This window comes from Coloeus monedula (genome assembly GCF_965178545.1).
Source record: "Coloeus monedula genome assembly, chromosome: 16".
Classification (NCBI taxonomy): domain Eukaryota; kingdom Metazoa; phylum Chordata; class Aves; order Passeriformes; family Corvidae; genus Coloeus; species Coloeus monedula.
The window spans coordinates 8,672,414-8,693,421 of NC_138796.1; the positions used below are offsets into that span (position 1 = coordinate 8,672,414).

Sequence of the window (21,008 nt, forward strand, 5' to 3'; positions counted from 1 at the left end):
CCCCGCACGTGATGGGAGCCCCCCAGCCCCGGATGTCCCGCCCGCAGCCCGGATAGCGCCTTTGCTGAACGCCACGGCTCTGCATGCGCCGCTCTCTTGGTGGTACCGGTTGCTGCTGCTTTATGACAGGCAGTCGGGCGGAGCTCCCTGGCGGGGTCGCCCGTCCCTAGACAGTTCTCACCCAATATCCGGCGCTGTTACCGCAGAGCGGCTCCCAGACTACAGCTCCCGGTTTGCCTTGCACAACCGCCGCCGCTTCCTGGGCGAGGCGCTGCAGCCTGCGCACTCTCATTGGGCGCCGTGTGGATCGGCGAGCGCTTGGACCAATCGCCGCCGAGTTCCGGCGGAGGCTGCCCAATGAGAGGCGGCGGGGGGCGGGCCGCAGGGGCGGTGGCAGCGGCCGGGTCCTGTGCGCTCCATGGCGGCCGCCGCCGGCCCCGACGAGGCGGACGAGGCGGTGCGGGGAACCTGTGAGGACGCGTCCGTCTGCAAACGGTACCGGAGCCGGGGCAGCGGCACGGCCGCCCGGGCGGCGCCCGCCAGTGTCCCTCCGCACCGGCCACGGCCCCGCGGTGGGGCTGGGGAGTTGGGGGGCGAAGGTCTGGCGGCTCCCGGGGAGCGGCGCTGGAGGAGGGTGGGAGCAGCCCCGTCCTCTCCCGGTGCCGAGGCTCTGTGAGTGTGCCCCGGGCCCGAGCGGCCGCAGGGCCCGGCTGGCGGGGCGCGCTCGGAGCCCCAAACCTCCCCCTTCTGCTGCTAAACCCCTGCCCGCGGGTCTGCGCAGGGTTTGTTTATAGACCAGCGTACAGTGGTAGCCAGTATCTAATAACGTTTGGTCGTTTTTGACATCTCAGGGAAGAACCATCTTGATATTTTTCAGATTTCTTTCCTTCTCCCCCTCTAGGCTGGGCACGGAGAGGGGAATGAGTTTCGTTGCCCTGTTGTGCCTGGCTGTCAATTTAACCTCTGTTATTGCAAAACCCTTTTGGATTTTGTAGCAGCAGATCGTTGGGTGGTTGAGTTTGGTTGGAGAGTTTTCCTCTTGGAATCAGTTGTAAAACTCGTGAGTTCTTTTAGGACAGAGTAACATTGTGCTAAACTGATGTGTAGAAGCTCTGGAATAAGTGCAAACACCTTGTCATGTAACAGTGTGTCGAAGTAAAGCCTGATTTGTGTGTCTGAGGAGCTGGAGACAGACAGTTCATCTTCTGGGTCCCCCAGGAGGGAATATTTGAGATTTGGGTCTTTGCTCACAAAATTTCATCCAGTAGTGCAGAGACCATTAAAAAGATGCTTGTTGAATATGGCAACAACTAAAATTTCTAACTAAACTTGATACAATCTTTTAATTTAAATAGTTCCACACAGGGGACAGATTTTTAAACCATGTCTGCATGTGTGCACCCAGGCCAGAGGGACCTTTTCAGCCTGTGTATCTTTTAGGGTAAATTTTGCTGGCCTTATTTCATAATTCTCTCTTTACCCTGCTGCTGGACAGGTTTGCTGTAAGTGTTGGCTACTGGGAGGACCCTTACATCCAGTATTTTGTGAGACAAGCTAAAGAAAGGAAAGCACCTGAGATCAACAGAGGCAAGTTGGAATGGGAATGGGAGCACCTAACTGGTCCTGACAAAACCCCTGTACACTGGGTTTTAGGGAGGGGGGGAAATACGTGAAAGAATGAGACAAGGTTTCTTCACAGCAACAATTCCATGCTGTATCTGATCTTTTAAATATCAATCTGTAAATCAAAAGTTTCTTCCATTGCTTTCTGTGTTCTGAATGGGCTGTCTCTGTGTGTCTCAGTGTGCAGAGATCTCCTCAAAACAATCAGTAACGTTGGATTGACCCAGGACAGTTGGGTCTCTGCAAGTGTAGAATTATTCTGCTCTGCTTGAGGTGAAACTTGACTAAAGCTTCTATTTACCCAGGGCTGAGTTTTATCAGTACATGAGATTTTCTTTGTAATTAAAAAAGAAAAACAAAGGCCCTTAGGTGTCTCAAAAAGAGGGCATTATTCTTTCTACATACTGCCTAAAGATCTTCATGAGTGCTAAACATCGAGTTTTACATGAAAATAACAACTCACCCAGGGTTTGTGTGTGTTGCAGGTTATTATGCTCGTGTGCACGGAGTCAGTTACCTGATCAAAGCTTTTCTAGAGAAGACAGAATGCAACTGTCAGATTGTTAATCTTGGGGCTGGCATGGACACCCTGTTCTGGAGACTGAAGGTAACGAGAGCTGCAGGGGACAGGCCTGGCTGAGGACACAGGGCTGTGGGGAGCCGTGAGGGGCTGCTCTGAGCTCGTCCAGCCTGGCTCTGGCACACAGGGCAGGTGTGCAGGGACACAGCACAGCAGGAGCTCTCACAGAATCCCAAAAGAGCTGGGCTTGGAAGGGGCCTTTGGAGCTCATCCAGTCCAGCCCCCTGCCCAGGCAGGGTCACCTGGAGCAGGTGACACAGGAACGTGTCCAGGTGGGTTTGGGATGTCTCCAGAGAGGGAGACTCCACACCCTCCCTGGGCAGCTGTTCCAGTGTTCTGCCACCATCATGGAAAGAAGTTCTTCTTTATGTTGAGGTGGAACTTGCTGTGTTTTAATTTCTGGCCATTGCTCCTCATCCTGTCACTGAACAGAGTCTGGAACCATCCTCTGACAGCCCTGGGAGAGATTTGTATGGATTGATGGGATCCCCCTCAGCCTTCCCTTCTCCAGACTGACCAGGCCCAGCTCCCGCAGTCTCTGCTCATCACAGAGATGCTCCACACCCGAAATCATCTCTGTGGCCTCTGCTGGACTCTCTCCAGCAGTTCCCTGTCTTTCTTGGAGATCAGAACTGGACCCTCCAGCTGTGCCTCACCAGGGCTGAGTGCAGGGGCAGGATCACTCCCTGACCTGTTGCCACACTTTTCCCACGTCCTCTGGGATTCCAGTTGTGAGTTTGTTTATGTAAATCATGGAATCACAGAGTGGTTTGGATCAGAAGGAACGTGGAAAATCATCCAGTGCCTCCCCTTGCCATGGGCAGGGACACCTTCCACTATCCCAGGCTGTTCCAAGCCCTTTCCAGCCTGGCCTTGGGCACTTCCAGGGATCCAGGGGCAGCCACAGCTTCTCTGGGCACCCTGTTGCATATATAGGTGTGTTTGTGTGTAATTCATGGAAATTCAGTTATTCAGGTGTTGTATGATGGTATCATTGTGGGTGAACACACCTCTGAGTGAATTATCTTCTCATTAGCATTTCTGTTGGCAAATTTGGGTTCTGGAGGGAAGCCTGAGGAGCATTTTGCTTGGTCACAATTCGTTGTATTCCATCTGTGGAAGGGAGACAGTGCTGATTTTTTTTTTCTGAGATGTGAAGCTTTTCTCTTACCTGCATTCCTATGAAAGCTCTGTCAATACCATGTTTGGTAACAGTGATTTTAAAAGCTGCAATGGGGCCTGTAGTTCCAGTTCTCTGTCCTTGTGGAGAGCAAGTGTGGTGTAATGAATGTACAGAAGCTGGGAGCCAGTTACTGGAGTGTTCAGTGTTCTGAGTTCTAGTTTCATCTCAGAAATCCATGGGTCGACAGCCAGAAAGAGCAGCAACATCCAACACAAAGGAATTGCTGCGCAGGGAGAGACTTGGCACAGCTTCTCCATCAGGCTGGGAAATGGTGCCAACATGGAATGAAGAGCTTTCCCCCTCTTTTGTAGTCCAGGCAGACTGGTCTGCTTCTGCTCTGGCTGTGGGCTGGAGGAGAACTGGAATGTGGTCACTGTCTGGGTGAACCTGTGCAAAGCATTCCTGGTTCTTTCCTTGGAAGGCTGTGCTGAAAGTCATGTAAATGCTGTGGTAGTTTCCTGTTGCTGTGCTCTCCCAGATCCTTGGTTGGAGAGTGTGTTTCAGTATCTGGTGTCTGCGATTAGAGTCCTTCTTCTCTCTGGAGACATCCTAAACCCACCTGGACACGTTCCTGTGTCACCTGCTCTGGGCGATCCTGCCTAGGCAGGGGTTGGACTGGGTGACCTCCCTTCCAACCCCAGCTATCGTGGGATTCTGTGATTACATAAAATGTTAAATAATTTCTTTAATTCTTAGAGGACATTCTAATGACTCAGCCAGTTTTTGTTGAATTTTAGGGGGTTTTAATTTGTGGGACATTGTTACACCACTGTTAAAAATGCCAGTGTAACCCAAACCAGAACTGTTCAGGATTTGAGGTTCTGTCTTGTCCTGTGCCATGTGAAACTTGAGTGTCCCTAATTCTAGTGTCTTCCTCCAATTCCCAGGATGAAAATCTTCTCCCTAGAAAATATTTTGAAGTGGATTTTCCGATGATCGTTGCAAGAAAAATACATAATATCAAGTAAGTCTGAGGCCTGTGTTCAGCTGTGGGAGACTGACTGTAAGTCAGTGTCATTATTTCATCTCTCTGCTGAGAGACTCTTCATGTTCTGGGTTGTGAGGGAGGTGAGGCTCTGGCACAGGGTTCCCAGAGAAGCTGTGGCTGCCCCTGAATCCCTGGAAGTGTCCCAGGTCAGGGTGGCCAGGGCTTGGAGCAGCTTGGGGTAGTGGAAGGTGTCCCTGCCCATGGCAGGAATGGCACTGGATGGGCTTTAAAGGTCTCTTCCAACCCAAACCATTCCAGGATTCAATATAGAATACAGGTTCATTGTGCAGGCAGGTGCCACATGTGACTCTGCAGCCACTGTTCCAGGTTGGAGAAGGTGATGTGTGAAAGTTTTAGGGAGCCAAGCAGAGCTTGCTCTGTGGCAGGGAAAATCTCCTGACCATTAGAGGTGATAAGTCTTCTCTTACTGTTGAAGACAGCACTGGCTTCCCAGATGTGCCTGTTTAGTTGGAGGCAGGATAGCTGCTGCTGTAGGGGAATATCCTGTTAGAATGAATCCATTAAGGCTTATTGAGGACACATTACGGAGTACCTGGATTTCTCTTGAAAGATTCCCTCAAAACTTATGAGTAATTTGGTATAAAACTCAGCTCCAACTTCTACATCTTGCAAAGGTTTTCCTTTCCAGCAGAGGGCAGAGATATTCTCTTGGCTGCTTTTCACACACACACGCACACACACACACACATATATATGTTAAGAAAAAAGCTGTAAGCACACTGTTAAGCAGGCTTAACTGCTCTGAGATGCTTCTTCCTTCTTCCCACAGATCAAAACCTCCCCTGTCAAAACCAATTATGGAATCCCATTCAGGGGACTCTCTTCTAATAGGTGAGTCATCCTCAAACTCAGTCAGTGATGTACTGCAGCACTTTTAAAACTTTTCTGATCATTTTGTTCTGCTATGTGGGCAGGCTTTTAATGTTTGAAATGCTGTTTGGACAGAGAATTGGGAGGGAAAAGAGGCTTTTTTCTTCTCTTACAGACTCCTGCCCATTTGTTCCGTGTCGTGTTAGAAATGTCTTCTCTTTAAGTGGTTTTATTCTGGCAGAAAGTTGGGTTTTTTTCTTTTTCTCTCATATGTAGCTTGTTTTCTGTCACAGGAAAGGAAAAAGTGCTACAGAGAGCATAGATACTGGATTAAAATATCTGTTGAGTGTTTATCTGCTTTCTGTCTCATTAAGAGCACAAGTCTTTACACTTAGCAGAGTTTTCACAGCAGAAACACAGCCTACCCAGTCCAGGCTCAGGAGCCAGTGCTGTTTGTTACATTTTGGTATCAGAAGGATACTGATTTCAGGTGGTGTAATGTGGTTGTACTCTCTTAGTTTCTAACCTCATTGTGGAACAGAAGGTTGTGGGCTCCCCATCCCTGGAAGTTTCTAAGGTGGGGTTGGACAGGGCTTAGAGCACCCTGGGATAGTGGAAGGTGTCCCTACCCAGGGCAGGGGGTGGGACTGGATGATCTCTAAGGTGCCCCCCAACCCAAGGCATTCTATAATTGTATGTTTGTGTCAGGACTGCACTTGAAAACCTTTTTTACTTGTGGAAAATTCCCTGGGTTCCACTGAGTTCATGTTCTCAGCGCAGATGCTGAGCTGTAGTAGCTGCTTTGGACAATTTAGGAGGGGCAGTAATTACCTGCATCCACCATAGCAACTGCTGTGTGTGAGCAGGTGTGACCCTAACGCAGAGCCTGCAGTGCTTGGTGCTCCCTGCTGTGATCCCCTGTGGCCCCTTACATGAGCACAGTTCTAGCCCAGGCTCTGGGCACATTCTGCAGATTTTTTTGCTGCACGAGATGGTCTTCACTTCCCAACCCTGCAAATATCCTTTGAAGGGCAGAGTTCTCCCTTGTACCCTCACGCCTCCAAAGATGAAAGCCTAGTGCCCCAGCTCAGAAAAAGGGCTCCTGGAGATGCTGGGGTTCCAGGCGGGCCCTCCTGGGGCATATCTGACGCCAGGGAGATCTGCTGCACAAGCACCATCCCAGAGGCACCCGCTGGCTCTGTCCCAAGGGCTGGGTGGGGTTTGTGTTCCTGAAGAGCTGCAGTACATCTGGAACAGCAAAACACCTGCAGACTTATCAGCCTGCACTGTTGTAATCTAGGGCTATTAACAGCCAGTTCCCATAGCACTGGGATGTACTGGTGAGACTGGTTTCTCTGAAGCTGCTTCTCTGGTTCCTTCTCAGTGCTGGGTGTTAAAACCTCAGACTAACAACTTTGCTGTTCCCAGGCTGGTGTAGGCTCTGTTGCACCAAGATCTTTGGGATGTAGCAGCGTGTCCAGAACATGTGGAGGTGATGGAAGTGTTGTGGAACTCCAGTTTGAACTGACCCCCAGTCACAGGTCAGATCCAGAGAGATCCCTGTGAACTCTGGTTTAAGGATCAATTAATGGAACTGCTTCATAGGGAAGTGCCACGAGAAGAGGTGCTGGAATAAGTAGATAAATCAAACAGATGAGCATAGAGTTCTTACAGATCTAAAGGAACTTGACAATCAGTTTACTCAGCTACTGATTGGTCTGTGCCCTCTCATTTACAACTGTCTCCAGCTGCAAGGTTATGGCTGTGACTCGGATGGGCTCCAGGGGAAATCCAGGGAACCCCATGCCAGTAGGACTGATGTCTCTACTGAACAAATCATAGGAGCTCTAAGAGACAGACTTAGGAGAACACAGGAATAATAGGAGGTGTTGAGAAAGAGTCACTGTGGCTTTTGGAAAGGTAAGCTGTGCTTCGCAAATCTGTTGGAGTTCTTTTAAGTCAACATATCTGTTGGAAAAGGACATCAGTATAATGCTTGGATTCCAAAAATGTGTTTTGACTGTGTCCCTTGCCAAAGTGTGGCAAAGAAGTGGCACAGTGGTTATGGGGAATGAATGGTTCTCATATGGATAAGGAGCTGGGATGGAGGGCGAGCATATGTTGTTAATTTTCATTATGGAGGAGATGGAGATCTGTGCTTAAGGATATGTTGTTGTTCAACACTAAGAAAAAATTGGGAAAATAGAGTGATTAGTAAGTGGCAGCTTGTTGGCAAATCCAAACTCTGAAGAGTGGTAAAGAACTGTAGAAGTATCTTGTGAAATTAGTGACTTGATGATGATTTCAATGTGGATTAATAGAAAGTGATGCACATGGGGGGAAAAAACAGTTTGTGCCTCACATGTAAATGATTATTGCTGCCTTCCTGCAGGATCTGGGTATTAGAATAACTAAATGGATGAAAGCACGAGCTCAGTAATGGTCCAGAAATACAAAGCAATTTTAAGCATTTTTGAGGAAAAGCTAGAAAACAACTTAGGTGCCAGTGTTGGTAGGTGTTTACGCTCTTTGACTTTTCCCTTTGGAGCTGCTGTTGGCCTCTGGAAGGCTGGGTATCATCCTAGGGAGACCTTAGGTATGACCTGGCACAGCTGTTAGAACTGTGGAATATTCTGGGAATACCACCTGGCACAGGGGTGTAGGGGGCACAGGGGAACAGCACTGCCAGGTAGGGAAACGCTGCTTGTTTTTGTGCAGATGTGGACCAGGATTTTAGAATCTTGGGGAAGAGGTTGTCCCTCCCTGTGCCTGCTTCCCCACATCAGTTCACACTCCTGTCTCTGGTATACCAGGAATGATTTGTTTAGATTGTTTGGAATTCTGTTTTTGAGTTGTGCTAATATGGATTGCCGTGATTCAGGTTCTCTCAGTGCTTTTCTGCTCACCCTGAAAGTTCTCATGCCACAAAGCTGCTGCTAATACACAACTTCATTGGCTTCAGGGCAGCACATGCTGGGCTGCCTGTGGCCGAAGCAGGGGCAGCATGGTGTGCACGTCTTGTACAGAACTGGTGCCCAGGAATGCAGTGACATGAGCCCTGTCACTGAACAGCTCCGTGCTTTCCTGGGGAATGCTGGAGCTCCAGGAAAAGCAGTGATGTCCCTGTGGCAATGCCCCAGCAGATTGTTTCCAAAGTTCAGTGGCACTATCTGATGCATGTTGCTCTTGCTAGGAGGTCAGTGCTGCACCTTTGTTACCTTGGCAAGTGCAAACTGCACCTCGTGAACTGTTGGCTTTGTGTGCCTCTCACGCCTTCTGCCCTGTCTAGGCCAGCTTGGGCACTTAGTTGTTTCAGCTTCCCTCCGTCCCCAGACTTTCTTGTGACCCAGTGTAGGTGTCAGGGGGACTTGCAGGCCTTGTGTGGGGCTGACCCTGTGCTTCCAGGACAAGATGAGTGTGGCAGGGCCCTGCTGGGCTGGTGTATTGAAACCTGAGTTGGGGGAGAGCAGCATGCTCTCCTGCAGAACAGGCTGCAGGGGCTGCTGCTTTGTAAAGCTGCCAAAGATACCTTAGCATGAAAATCCTAATGAAATCAGTTTGAGTCAATAGTATCCTGCATGCTGTCTCTTGGAAAACCTCCAGGAAATTGTTGCACTAATGTGAGAAGAGAGTAAGAGAAGAAAGCTGAATTCTTGTGGCAGAGGAAGAGCTTGGTGTGCCTGGAGGCTGCCAATGCTGCCCCAGAAGCTGGTGTAGGGCAGCAGGGAGGGCCTGAGGCCACCCTCCAACAGAAGCAGTAACTTCTCCTAACATTTCTGTGGAGAAAAAATGCTATGTGGTGAGGTCAAAAGGTGACTATAAGTAGCTCCTGCTACTACTCAGTTACTACAAGCATGTCTTGTTCTATGGCTGTGAAATTTGAACCAGTCGCGTTGTTACCTCTGTGGCAGAAGTCATGGAAAATAAACATACAAGTGTGTGCCCAGAGGAAAGCATTCTCTGTTGATTATCCCTGGAGAGCTGAACCCTGTGCCTGGACTAGGAGGGCCTAGGTGGGGTGGCCTGGGGTGGTGGGGCTCGTCTTTCTCCCCTTCTCTCTCCCCTCCCTTGTATTTCTCAAATTAAATCTGAGTTTGATGTTTGTAAAACCTTCATTTCAGCCAAGTACAGAGAGAATCTTTGTGCATGGCTGAGTATGCTGAGTGTGAGCATCACACAAATCCCCAGGACAGCTCTAGAGGAGATCATCCAACCAACCAACCTCACTAAAAAACAACACAAGGTGTTGGTGCCTGGGTAGGAATTAGTGCCTGGAATATGGGATTTTCAGTTGTTTAAGCCAGCAAATGTCACTGGCTGTGCCAGCATTAGGGCAGCTGGCCTGAGTCACAGCATTGCAGTAAGAATGAACAGAGGGGTTTTAACACACACTCAAAATCAATTCAGTTAAAACAAACTCTTGTTCCTCAGAAGAAATCAATGGGGACCACGTGACTGTGCTGCCAAGCTGGAACTTGGTTTTTCTTTTCCAGCTGCCCTATGGATGGGCAGGAATTGGAAAATCCATTTGCAGCAGGCCTGCTCAGTCATGGGCAGCAGGCTGCTCACTTTGATACTTCGCAGAATATCCTGAGTGGGAAGGGACCCACAGGGAACATCCAGTCCAACCCTGGCCCTGCACAGCGCAGCCCCAAGAATCTCCAGCTCTGCAATAAAGTAGGAGTTGGTGCCAGAGCATATACCAGCAGTACAACAGTTTTTGGGATGTTCGTGGATGGATTTCTGGCCTCCAGGCTGGGGACAGTGACAGTTCCAGCTGTCCCCAGCTGCCATTGCCCTGCAGTCAGTGAGTGTTTGCTCCCTAAGTGGCAGGTGATGGAGTGGTTGAAGTTTGCCTAGTTAAGTATGATCAGACTAAAATGGGGGAAATTTAGGTTAGGTATTGAGGAGAATTCCTCCCCTGTGAGGGTGGGGAGGGCCTGGCACAGGGTGCCCAGGGAAGCTGTGGCTGTCCCTGGATCCCTGGAAGTGTCCAAGGCCAGGTTGGAAGGGGCTTGGAGCAACCTGGGACAGTGAAAGGTGTCCCTGTCCGTGGCAGGGGATGGCACTGGATGGTCTCTATGGTCCCTTCCCAGCCAAACCATTCCCTGATTCCGTGATAAAGATGCTCCGATCAGCGTGGTGTGGGCAAGGCACGTTTACTTCCACCTTGGAGTGTTTGTGCTCCTTCTCTTCTGGATCCCTTAAAACATTTTGTGGTTTATTTCTGGCATTTATTTCTGTTCTTTATTCATGTACTTATGTGTCCAAGCCTCTGAAGCTGGACAGGGAGCTGGCATTAATTCCCTACTAATTGTGGTGGCTGACGCTCACTGTGCCGTATCCATGGACAGAAACCAATCCCTATTTAAATACTTCCCTGTGTGTGGTGGGGTTTTTGGGTGGCTTTTTTTGATGCCATTATCATGGCCTTGATGTAATCACTTAAATAGAAGGGTGTGGGAAGTAGTAAAGCTATTACAGAACATGCACATGGAAAAAGCCTTGACTCAAAATGTTGAATCATTTGCTGCACAACTTTTTTTCTCTTTTCTTCCCTTGTAACTCTCTTTCTGAACTGTTCTGATTCCTGGATCTGCTCCCAAGTGTTGCTGGAATGGCAGCTATTGTCACTTGCTAGTGCCGCTTTCAGGGAGTTGGTAATTTGAAAACTAAACAGAGGTGCATCCTCTGGAATGTTCGATCACTGCTTGATGTAATCATTGGGAAAACCCACACTCGTCCCCAGTTTTTGTTCCCCTCTCCTGCAATGGAAGCCCCTTTCATCCTGCCTCTTCAGCCACTTGGCTTCTCTTCTCTCCTCACTCAAGCTGTGCCAGGGGAGGCTCAGGTTGGACATTAGGAGGAATTTCTTCATGGAAAGGGTGGTCAGGCACTGGAAGGGGCTGCCCAGGGAGGTTTGGAGTCCCCATCCCTGGAGGTGTCCAAGGAAAGCCTGGATGTGGCAGTCAGTGCTCTGGGCTGGGGACAAGGTGGGAATGGGGCACAGCTGGACTTGGTGGTCTTGAGAATATTTTCCAGCCTCTGGGATTCTGTGACATCTGCTCCCGTGTGATGCTGAGGAGCTGTGCCTGCAGCATATCCCCCAGGGAGCTGTGCCAGACCTGCTCCTGCAGCCACACACTGACCACCCCTTCCAGAGCCACTTTCAGCTCTGGCTATTTTTTCACTGGTTTATTATTTTACTGCTTGATCTGTCTCACTCCTGTGGTACAAGGGGGAAATGCTGGGCTCTTCTGTCCTGGTGCCTTTGCTCCAGAAAAGCTGAGGCATTCCAGAGCCATCCCTGTATTTGGCTCTCAGGGGATTAGATGGGGCACTTGGGAAGTGCCTCCTGTGGGCCCTGGGCTCCTCTGGGTGCATTCATTGGTGCTGGGTGTCAGAATTATTGATGGCAAGAGGCTCTGCTGTTGCTGCTTCCTCACAGCTGTGCCAGGATGGGCAGGGGCTCCTTGGACTCTGGGATTTGTCCCTCCTTCTTTCTGGGAAGCATCCACAGGAATTTGCTGCCTATTACATCCCAGGGGAATATCTGTTGCTCAGAATACCTTCTCCAATTTGACTCTTTCCTTAAATGCCACCACTAAATCACACCAAAAGGCTAGATGGTAACTTTTTTTTGGCCCCAATCTGTGTCTGCTCCCCATATTTATTATATAACTATATAATATAGTTAATTTATATAGCTATATCTGTTGTTAATATTTGAAATATTGTCACTCTTAGCTTAGTTTTTCAGAAATGGATCTACTTTTATGTAGTTCCTATGTACATACATTGGGCCATCTAAGAAGACTCTCCAAACAAAACAAAAATCCTGCCTTTAATCTTCACATTTTTCTTCTCTCTGCATTCCTGGCAGCCATGGTAACGGCTGGGATAACCTCTCTGCTTCAGCGTGGCTGCAGAGGGAGAGAGGAGGCTCGGTGCAGGGTCTGATGGTGATGGAGCACTGTAAAACACAAGTAGGAAGGGAATTAATGTTAGAAAAAGAAGAGTTTGCTGCTCATAGTTCGGTATAACAGACCAATCTTTGGCTCCCAATTCATGTGTTCCTGTGTAGATTTTTTAGTTCATAACTCCAGCATCCCTCTCATTTGTAACATTAGCCTCTCCAAATTTTTGCCTTGCAGATTCCCACAGCCTGGACTCCAGTCGATATTCCATAGTAGGAGCAGATCTCCGTTTCTCATCAGATCTGGAGGAAAAGCTGAAGAAACATAGCTTGGATATACAGTAAGATCATAGGGTTTTAATTGTGTTTTTGGATTTTTTAATGAGGGCTTGTGGAAGTCCCTGTCCAAGGCCAGGCTGGACAGACCTTGGAGCAGCCTGGGATAGTGGAAGGTGTCCCTGCCCATGACAGGGGTGGCACTGGATGGGCTTTGAGGTCCCTTCCAAACCATACCAGGATTCTCTGATTTCAGAGTTTTATCTCTGTAATTATTTTCTGTGGCCTCTTGTTAAACCCCTGTTGTTCCCTAAATCTTTTGATGGGACTGCAATGGATCTGAATCCCACAGCTCCTCTGGGGTTTTATTGTTCAACATGAGGCTTTCAGGGGGCAGGAGTTGAGTTTTTGAGTGGATGATGGACAGACCTTTCAAATCTAAGCATTATAAATAGCAACGATCTGGCTGGGTGGGAGAGAGCATATGGGGAAAGCAGAATGCATCAAATTGCCATTTAATTCTTTACACTTCCATCCTCTGAAATGTTGCCTTGCTTGCCTACATTGCTGCTCCTTGTGGAATTTCTCCTGCTTCTAGTGACTTTTTTCCCCCTTTCATTCCAGCAATTAAGAGCAAACTCAATAATTGTGAAGAAAATCACTTGTGTAGATGTCTATTTTTGTTGTTTTGTGGATGGAGGGGGAAGAGGCAATGTGCAAACTATAGATTACATTTTGTTAGATAATAGTATGTGAAGATTGTTTTACAGATACTGAGCAAATTTCTCTAATTAAAATTCTTCTTAGAACTTTTTTTAAAGAGGAAACTTTTTTTCAATTTGTAATTAGTTCCTGATTTCACTGATCTCTACAAGAGTGTGAACTGTGTGTAGAGGGCACAATTGTCCTGCAGAGGGAATTTTAACACACCTCAGTTCATGCTGTCAGAGAGAACTTAGAGGATGCACATTGTTCTGTGCTCAGGGCTGACTTTGGGGAGATTGTTTCCTAAACTCTCTGGTTCGCAGCCACAGGAGTCTCCTGTGGTTAATTAATTCACAGCTGCCAGAAAGCCCAGTTTTAGTCAATGTGATGAAGAGATTTCATTCAGTCTTCAGTGTCTAGTTCATAAAAAATGGAGCTCTTTCAGAAATTCTGGGGACATGAAATGACTTGCTTGCTCACAATTCTTAGTAGATTTTTCTTGTTCTTTTGCTGGAAGTCATGTTCTCCTTTGGTTTTGTTTTGCAGTTTGCCAACGCTGCTGGTGGCCGAGTGTGTGCTGGTTTACATGACCCCCCAGCAGTCTGCAAACCTGCTCAAGTGGGCAGCAAGCACCTTCCCTGTGGCCATGGTTATCAATTATGAGCAGGTAAAACCAAAAGGGCATTTTTAGACCTGCATTGTTGTAATAAAAATTGCTCTCATAGGTGGGAGTTATTGAGAAATAAGAGTGGGCCATGTCCTTTTGTAGAAACATCAGTTTCTGCTGAATTTCTGTAGTAATGTGTTTTAACTTGTAGCTTGGTTGGCTCATTGTAGAGAAAATACAGCTATTCTGAAAGACAATATGTTGAAGCAAAATGATTGAGACTTAATCCATATGTGGAAAAAACCATAGAATATTGATTTAGCTAAAGCAGAGGAAAAAGAAATGATGCTGAGTGCTGGCTCTGGGTGTATAACATTACATAATTACCTCTGTGTTCTTTGGCAAAGTGGAGCAAAAATCACATCAGTATGAACTCTGCTTCTCCCTGTGGAAGTCAAACACTGCCTCGGGGGAACTAGGTGGCTCCAGGAATTAGTAACAGGATCTTCCAAGCTGTAAATCACTGCTGGAGAGCTGAACCAAGTTGCTGACAGCTGAAAGCAGAGGCAGTTCTCCTGCCAGCCCCGGTGCCTGTGAGGCACTGACAGTGGCACTGTCCCCCTGCCGCTGGCACTGGGGCTGTGCTCCTGAGGAGAAGGTGGTGGTGGGGAATGAGAGCCAGGGTGAGGATGTGCCACTCACTGGTGTCCTGTACGTTTGTGACGTAGGCAGTCCAAGGGTTAAGCTGTTCCGTTGTGTTGGGAAGGGGGAACACTTTTGTCTCCTTCTCTACCTGAGGTGAACATGAGGGACCGCTTCGGGCAGATCATGATCGAGAACTTGCAGCGCCGGCAGTGCAACCTGGCTGGGGTGGAGCTCTGCAGCTCCCTGGACTCCCAGGTGAGGGGCATGGAGCTCTGAGGGGCTGACACTGAGCTTCATTAACCTGGCTGTGAGTTCTGCCTCTTGAGTGTGCCCTGTGGGGCTCAGCAGTGACCACGGTGGGGGTGGGAGGGGGGGCAGTTACTGAGCCCTTTGCTGGCTACGTTACCGTGGAATCAGGGCATGGTTTGGCTTGGTGCCACCCCCTGCCATGGGCAGGGACACCTTCCACTATCCCAGGGTGTTCCAAGCCCTGTCCAACCTGGCCTTGGACACTTCCAGGGATCCAGGAGCAGCCATAGCTTCTCTGGGCATCCTGTGCCAGGGCCTCCCCACCCTCCCAGGGAACAATTCCTTCCCAAAATCCCATTGATCCCTGCCCTCTGGCAGTGGGAAGCCATTCCCTGTGTCCTGTCACTCCATCTCTTGTACACAGTCTCTCTCCATGTTTCTTGTTGGCTCGTTCAGGTCCTGGAAGGCCACAGTTAGATCACCCCAGAGCTCGTCTTTGATAGCTAAATGTCAGTGGTTGCACAAAACTTCCTGGTCAGAGCCCAGCCCTGCCCTCTCTGCATGGATCAGCAGCACATGATTAGGGAAGAGTTTGGGAGCTCTTCAAAGGACAGGTCAAGCAGCTGCCCTGTGAAATCCTTAGGGGAAGAAGCTGTCCTCTGGCACTTTCCCTGGAATCCTGTGAAAGATGTGCTGCCCTTTGTTTTCCAGAGGGAACGACTGCTGTTAAATGGCTGGGAAAACGCCCGTGCCATCGATATGATGAAGGTGTACAGCTTCCTGCCACAGGCTGATGTCAAAAGGTACCACTTTTGGTCCCAAAAGTCATCTTCAGATGCCATTTCCAAGGTCCTTCCCATCCATGTGTAGCGTGGGATCCTAACAGAGAGGAGGCTGCAGGCAGGTGCTGCCCAGGGAGACAACATTTCTGAGTCTGAAGCTCTGCAGAGCCTCCAGGATAATGCCTGGATTGATGATCCAGAGGGTTTACGCTGCCAGGAGCAGACTGGCAGTAGTGATGTCTTATTTGGGTGTGACATAAGGCATCTCATGGCAGAAATTTGCAGATAGAAGATGCCACAGAAATGCTGTGTTGGCTTTTTGCAGTCCCCAAGATGTTCTTTGTGAATATTCTGGCTGGGGTTAAACCGTGACACGTTGAAATTGTCTTCATGAGGGGGAGACTGCTGGGTCTGCAGAACTCAGAGCACAGAGAGGGGACTAAAGGCTGTTTAACAGTCACTGATCTGCCTGGATTCTGTTAATATTTCTGCATTAATTGCTAAACACTGGGAAACTTTAAGGAGTAACTTCTTAGGGATATAATGTGAAATGTGAATTGCTATGAGTCATTCATAGTTGGAATTAGCTGAGCAAGTTACCTTGGTCAAAATATTCACATACGGGGGTTTCTCAAAGCCTGGAACTGAACAGGTGAGAGTGGAAATCAGAGGTGGTTTAAATAGGAACAGGGATGTGTGGTGGGACCATATGGCACTGGTGGAGACACAGAGCTCATGCTTTCTTTGTAGCATTTTTGGCTACCTTGGATCTGTTCAGCTCCTTGCACTTGTTCCACATGCCAGGAAATAGGTTATGTAAACTCTGTCCTCCAGTATTAGTGAGGCAAATAATGCTTTTTCTTTAGGAAAATCTTTACCAGAGTGCTCCTCTGCAGCACTTCACCCCTGGGAGTGCATTTAGGAACTTTTGCCCCTCAGCCTCTTTAGATCCTCAGTAGCAGCCCTGGTATTTGAGGAGTTACATGGATGAGTCCTGGAATATGGAATTCCAGGGATGAGGAGTAGAAGGCACCCTGTGGGTCACTTGTTTCATACATTGACAAGGGCGAGAGCAGTGGTGGCATCATGAACAAATACCTACAGTTGTTCCCTGGAGAGGTGACTGCCTTTCTGGCCATAGTTTTCACTCTCATGGATTGAACAGTTCAGTAGAAATTCTGCTCAGAGTCCAGCTCAAATCCTGACTTTTATTTTATTCCTACAGAATAGAAGCTCTTGAATTCCTGGATGAAAAGGAACTGTTTGAACAACTGATGCAGCACTACTGCATCTGCTGGGCTTCAAAGGACAGCAGCAATCTGGGTAATGTTCCCCAGCAGCTGGGGGTGATCCTCACCATGGAAATCTCCTGTGGGAAGGCTGGGGTTGGGATGTTACACCCGGTGTACCACAGACCCCCCTGCTGTTCCAGGACTGGGCTTGCTGCTCCGTCCTTGGGGTGGGAGCACCCAGGTGGATGTTTCTCCACAGCCTTTGGAGGGTTTATGGGCATCCAAGTGGGGAGTCTGGCCAGTACAGGGGAGTTGGAATTTTTCCACCAGAAGATGCCGTATGGGTTACTTTAAATAACTGCCTGCTTTATCCCATCAGTGCTAATTGAAAGGTTTACAAATCCCATGCATGGGAAGTGCCATATGGGCACACGGTATATGAAGGCACAGTGTCCTGACAACACAAAAATAAATTTGTATTACTTATCCCAGGCTTCTCTGCACTGTCCCCATTTGCAGCCATCTGACACTGAAGTTTTCCATGCCGCTTTCTCCCCGGGGAAAAAATTCCCTCTGAAATTAGCTCTTTTACATGTTACTTTTCTTCTTAAAATTCTGTCTCTCCTAGACTGGAATTTCTGTGAGAGACTTGATTTAGGCTTTCTGTAGTATTTGGATGTTGCTGCTGCTCAAGAAACGATAAAATGAGGGGAAATGTTGTTTGGGGGAAGGATGGATGGCCACAGCCTGTATTTGTCCAAATTAAAAAGACAACTCTGTTGCAGTCACAGTTTGTCTCTACTTCTTGCTGCAATTTCAGGGACTTCAGTCTTTCCAGAAAACCTTTGCCTGCCACTTATATAATTTCCTCCCCTTCATCCTCTCTGCCCTTTCCTTGCTCCTGACAGAGTATCCATGAACAGATTTTATTGACCGTTCCTTAGCAAACGGGTATAGATTTGGTCTCTTCAGCCTGGCTGAGCAGCAAAGCCTCTGAGAGAGCTGGTAAAAGGAGATCTTCAAATAAAAACTGGTAAAAGGAGTTCTTCAACACCCTGTTGCTGCTGCTGTGACAGGGCTGCTGCCTTGTTGTGCCCTCCTGAATCCTCCATACTTCTGAGCTCAAAAATCCATGTTTTCTATTGTAGTTCTTCAAGCCGAGAAGTGGTGACTGTAATACACAACTTTTTTTTAGAGGAGCTAAGGCCCAAAAGTTCACCTGTTCTTAGCAGCTGCTATTTTGGGGATCTCAGCATTGTTCTTTGCTGTGATTAGAGAAAGGCTGAGGGCAGTTTGGGGTACTGAGATTAAGGGGTGCAGGGTATCTTAGAAGTTACAAAAGACAGTTATCTCAAAGGAGATAATGAAGTGTCCAATGGACATGGCATGGATATGCCTTAATCTAAGGCAGGGGAGTTTTATCCAGTGTGAATTTACTGCCCTCATTAATGGTGCTTTCCCCAGCTTTCTCTTCCTAATTTCATGGGCAGCCCCTGAGGTTCCTGAACATTCTGTGTTGTTCCTTCTGCCATGAATAACTCCAGTGCTCCTGCAGATTGGCTTCATCAAATTAATTGCTGCATCACAATCAAAAAATGGTTTAAAAAGTACAGCCCAACCTGTTTCCTGCTTTCCTCACACCAAATCCTTTGTCTCCATTTAAAAAAATGAAATAACTCTCAAAGCATCTTTGTCCTGCGTATAACTGACCTGGTTGCAGTGAAGGGCAGGTAGGGTGAGAATAAACCCTTGTTTCTCCCCCCCAAATCCCTCTTTCTCTTCACACAGGTCTGGCAAACATTGACTTCTGAGGGCTGCAGGGAGGGGAGCCTTGGGGAGCCCCCGTGACTGCCTTGGCTCGGGCCAGGACATGGAAAGGATGGGATTTGCACGTGCCAACCCCGGGCTGTGGCTGGGACAGCTCCTGGTGCTGCTGGGGACAGGCCTGGTGCCCTTGGGTGGTTTCAAGGAACATTTTCTGTGAGCAAGACTTGCCTCCCATTCCCAGCTATCTAACGGGGGACTTTGACAAGGTGTCAGTGATTCCTGTTTAAAGCTTGCCTTCCTTAGTTTAAAACTGAAAGTAAAGTGTACATGGATTCTTTGATTTCCCTCTTCTGTGTTTTTGTGGCTGTGTAACACGTGTTTGTGACAGGAAGCTGGGAAAGCAGCGCTGGGCAGCTGCAGCAGAGGGTGCCTGCACTGTGCATGGCTGAGCAGGAGGGGAATTCTGGGCATTTTCATTCTGTTCAGGTCTAATTTTGATGAAGTGTCTCCGTGTTGGCTTCTCCAGGCTTCACTGTTGTGCAAGGCTGCCACTGTGCTGGGTGTTCTTGGAGGGGAAGGGTAAAGGAGAAGGAGGGCCCTGGCTGTGTTCAGTGATGTACAAGAAACTGGAAAGCAGACTTGATTTAACTGGGAAGGGTTTAGCTTGTGGTTTCAGCACTGGGATGGTGAAGAAAGAAATTAATCTCAATTTGCACTGCTTCTGGTAGTATCTTTACACCAGTTCCTCCTTCTCTCTTTCCCCTTAAAAGAAGCAAAACAAAATCCCAACAGCAATGAAAACCCTTGTCCTGTTGTTTGAAATTGAATCTTGCAACCTTCCTATGAGAAAAATAATAAATGTTTAGTATTTATAATTTGTCTCCTGTCTTACTTGTTAGAAATGACTGATTTCTATCTGGTTTAGTGGCGTTCCTCTCACCAAATGTCTCACCAGGAGTGTTTTTTTAAGGCAGCTGGCAGGCCCAAGAAGGCTCTGACTGCCCCTGGATCCCTGGAAATGTCCAAGGCCAGGTTGGACAGGGCTTGGAGTGCTGGGATAGTGGAAGATGTCCCTGCCCATGGCAGGGGTGGCACTGGATGGGCTTTGAGGTCCCTTCAACCCAAACCATTCTGTGATGCTGTGAAATCACCTTTCCTTCAGGGATTAAAAATGAACTCAAACCCAACCACCCAACCACAGCCCTACAACCCCTCTGCACTGCAGGAGCCTTCCTGAGCTGTCACTAGTGCCCAGTGGCAGCAAGACTCATGCTCATTTCTTCATTAAGTGAAGGATTCAGAGTTGCATAAAAGCCCATCTCTACTGTCAATTTAATTTTGGCCAGACACCCTTTGGAACCACATTCCCTGAGCCTCCAGTAGCATCTTTCTGAGTGGGAGCCAAGCTGGAGTCATACCTGCCCTGGAACATCCAAATGAGTTCCCTTGGAGCTGGTCCCACCTGGGAAACACCCCCTGAGCTGCTGCATTTTCATCTCAGCAGGTTTGAGCACAGCTCATTGTGGAGATGTCCTGGGCTCCATCAGTCTTTTGTGTCTTTTTTGTCATAATTTAATCCCTTTGTGTTTGGGAATAATGTCTCTGCTAGCATGAGGCAGATACTGGTGCTCATCAGTTCTATTTTGGGTGCCTGTATAATTTGCTCACCCAAGGGGAGCCCTGGAGAATGCGGCCCCAGAGCGGAGCTGCTGCCGTGGGATGAATGGTACCACAGTGTTCAGCATCCAGCTGGGAGAAGGGAAATCACTCCTGCAAAAACTCTTCCAGAGCCTCTCCTCGCTGTTGCTGACAGTGGTGAGGAAATTGGGTCACCGTGTGCTCCTGGGTTAGAGCAGGATCAAAGGAACTGGGATCGCTGGGAGCTCGTGGGGGGAGGATGGGGGTGGGCAGCCCAATGCTCAGGGTTGTGCTAACTGAGATAGATAAATAAATCTTTCACCTCTCTCCAGGGAACATTTGGATGTGGAGGGTGCTGCTGGAGCAGTGCTGCTTTGCTGGGAAGCTGCTGGCTCAGGAAGGTTTTCCAGGCAGGAGAGGTGGCCTCTGCCTTCTGCTGCTGCTTCCTGTGGGATGTGTGACTCTGGTATTGGCCAGGGCTCCCCAGAGCTGCCCCTGGATCTCTGCCTCTCCCTCCTGCTCCAGCCGGGCCTTTTTCCTGGGGGATTGGTACTGGTGGGGCAACACAATTCATCCCTAATAGTCATACAATGGTTTAGACTGGAAGGAGCCTTTAAAGCTCATTCAGTGCCCCCCCTGCCATGGGCAGGGACACCTTCCACTATCCCAGGGTGCTCCAAGCCCCATCCAGCCTGGCCTGGGACACTGCCAGGGGGATCCAGGGGCAGCTGCAGCTGCTCTGGGCAACCTGTGCCAGGGCCTCCCCACCCTCACAGGGAAGGATTTTTTCTTAACATCTTACCTGAATCTCTCCTCTTTTAATTTAAAACTGTTCCCCCTTGTCCTGTCACTATCTGCCCGTGTAAAAAGTTGCTCTCCCTGTTTTTTATGAGCTCCCTTTAGGCCCCGGAAGGGACTCCACCTCCCTGGAGCCTTCTCCAGGTGATCACCCCCAGCTCTCCCAGCCTGGCTCCAGAGCAGAGGGG

General features: G+C 48.7%; 1 protein-coding gene across 1 annotated transcript; it reads left to right on the forward strand.

The window, feature by feature from the left end:
• The first annotated feature begins 397 nt into the window (after nt 1-397).
• LCMT1 (leucine carboxyl methyltransferase 1) lies at nt 398-19,222 on the forward strand. The gene is made up of 11 exons (XM_082292481.1): nt 398-495; nt 1,496-1,587; nt 2,109-2,230; nt 4,274-4,350; nt 5,165-5,226; nt 12,360-12,462; nt 13,649-13,769; nt 14,508-14,609; nt 15,315-15,406; nt 16,611-16,708; nt 18,406-19,222. Exons 1-11 carry the CDS (start codon nt 419-421, stop codon nt 18,426-18,428), a joined length of 969 nt encoding a protein of 322 aa, XP_082148607.1. The 5' UTR covers nt 398-418; the 3' UTR covers nt 18,429-19,222.
• The last annotated feature ends 1,786 nt before the right edge of the window (nt 19,223-21,008 follow it).

What these genes read in the sequence shown, in the direction of transcription:
- LCMT1 (XM_082292481.1), top strand. Translation starts at nt 419, where the DNA reads ATGGCGGCCGCCGCCGGCCCCGACGAGGCGGACGAGGCGGTGCGGGGA. An exon ending in AGAAAAATACATAATATCAA is followed by an intron (nt 4,351 to 5,164) that starts GTAAGTCTGAGG and finishes TTCTTCCCACAG; the next exon opens with ATCAAAACCTCCCCTGTCAA. An exon ending in AAAGGACAGCAGCAATCTGG is followed by an intron (nt 16,709 to 18,405) that starts GTAATGTTCCCC and finishes CTCTTCACACAG; the next exon opens with GTCTGGCAAACATTGACTTC.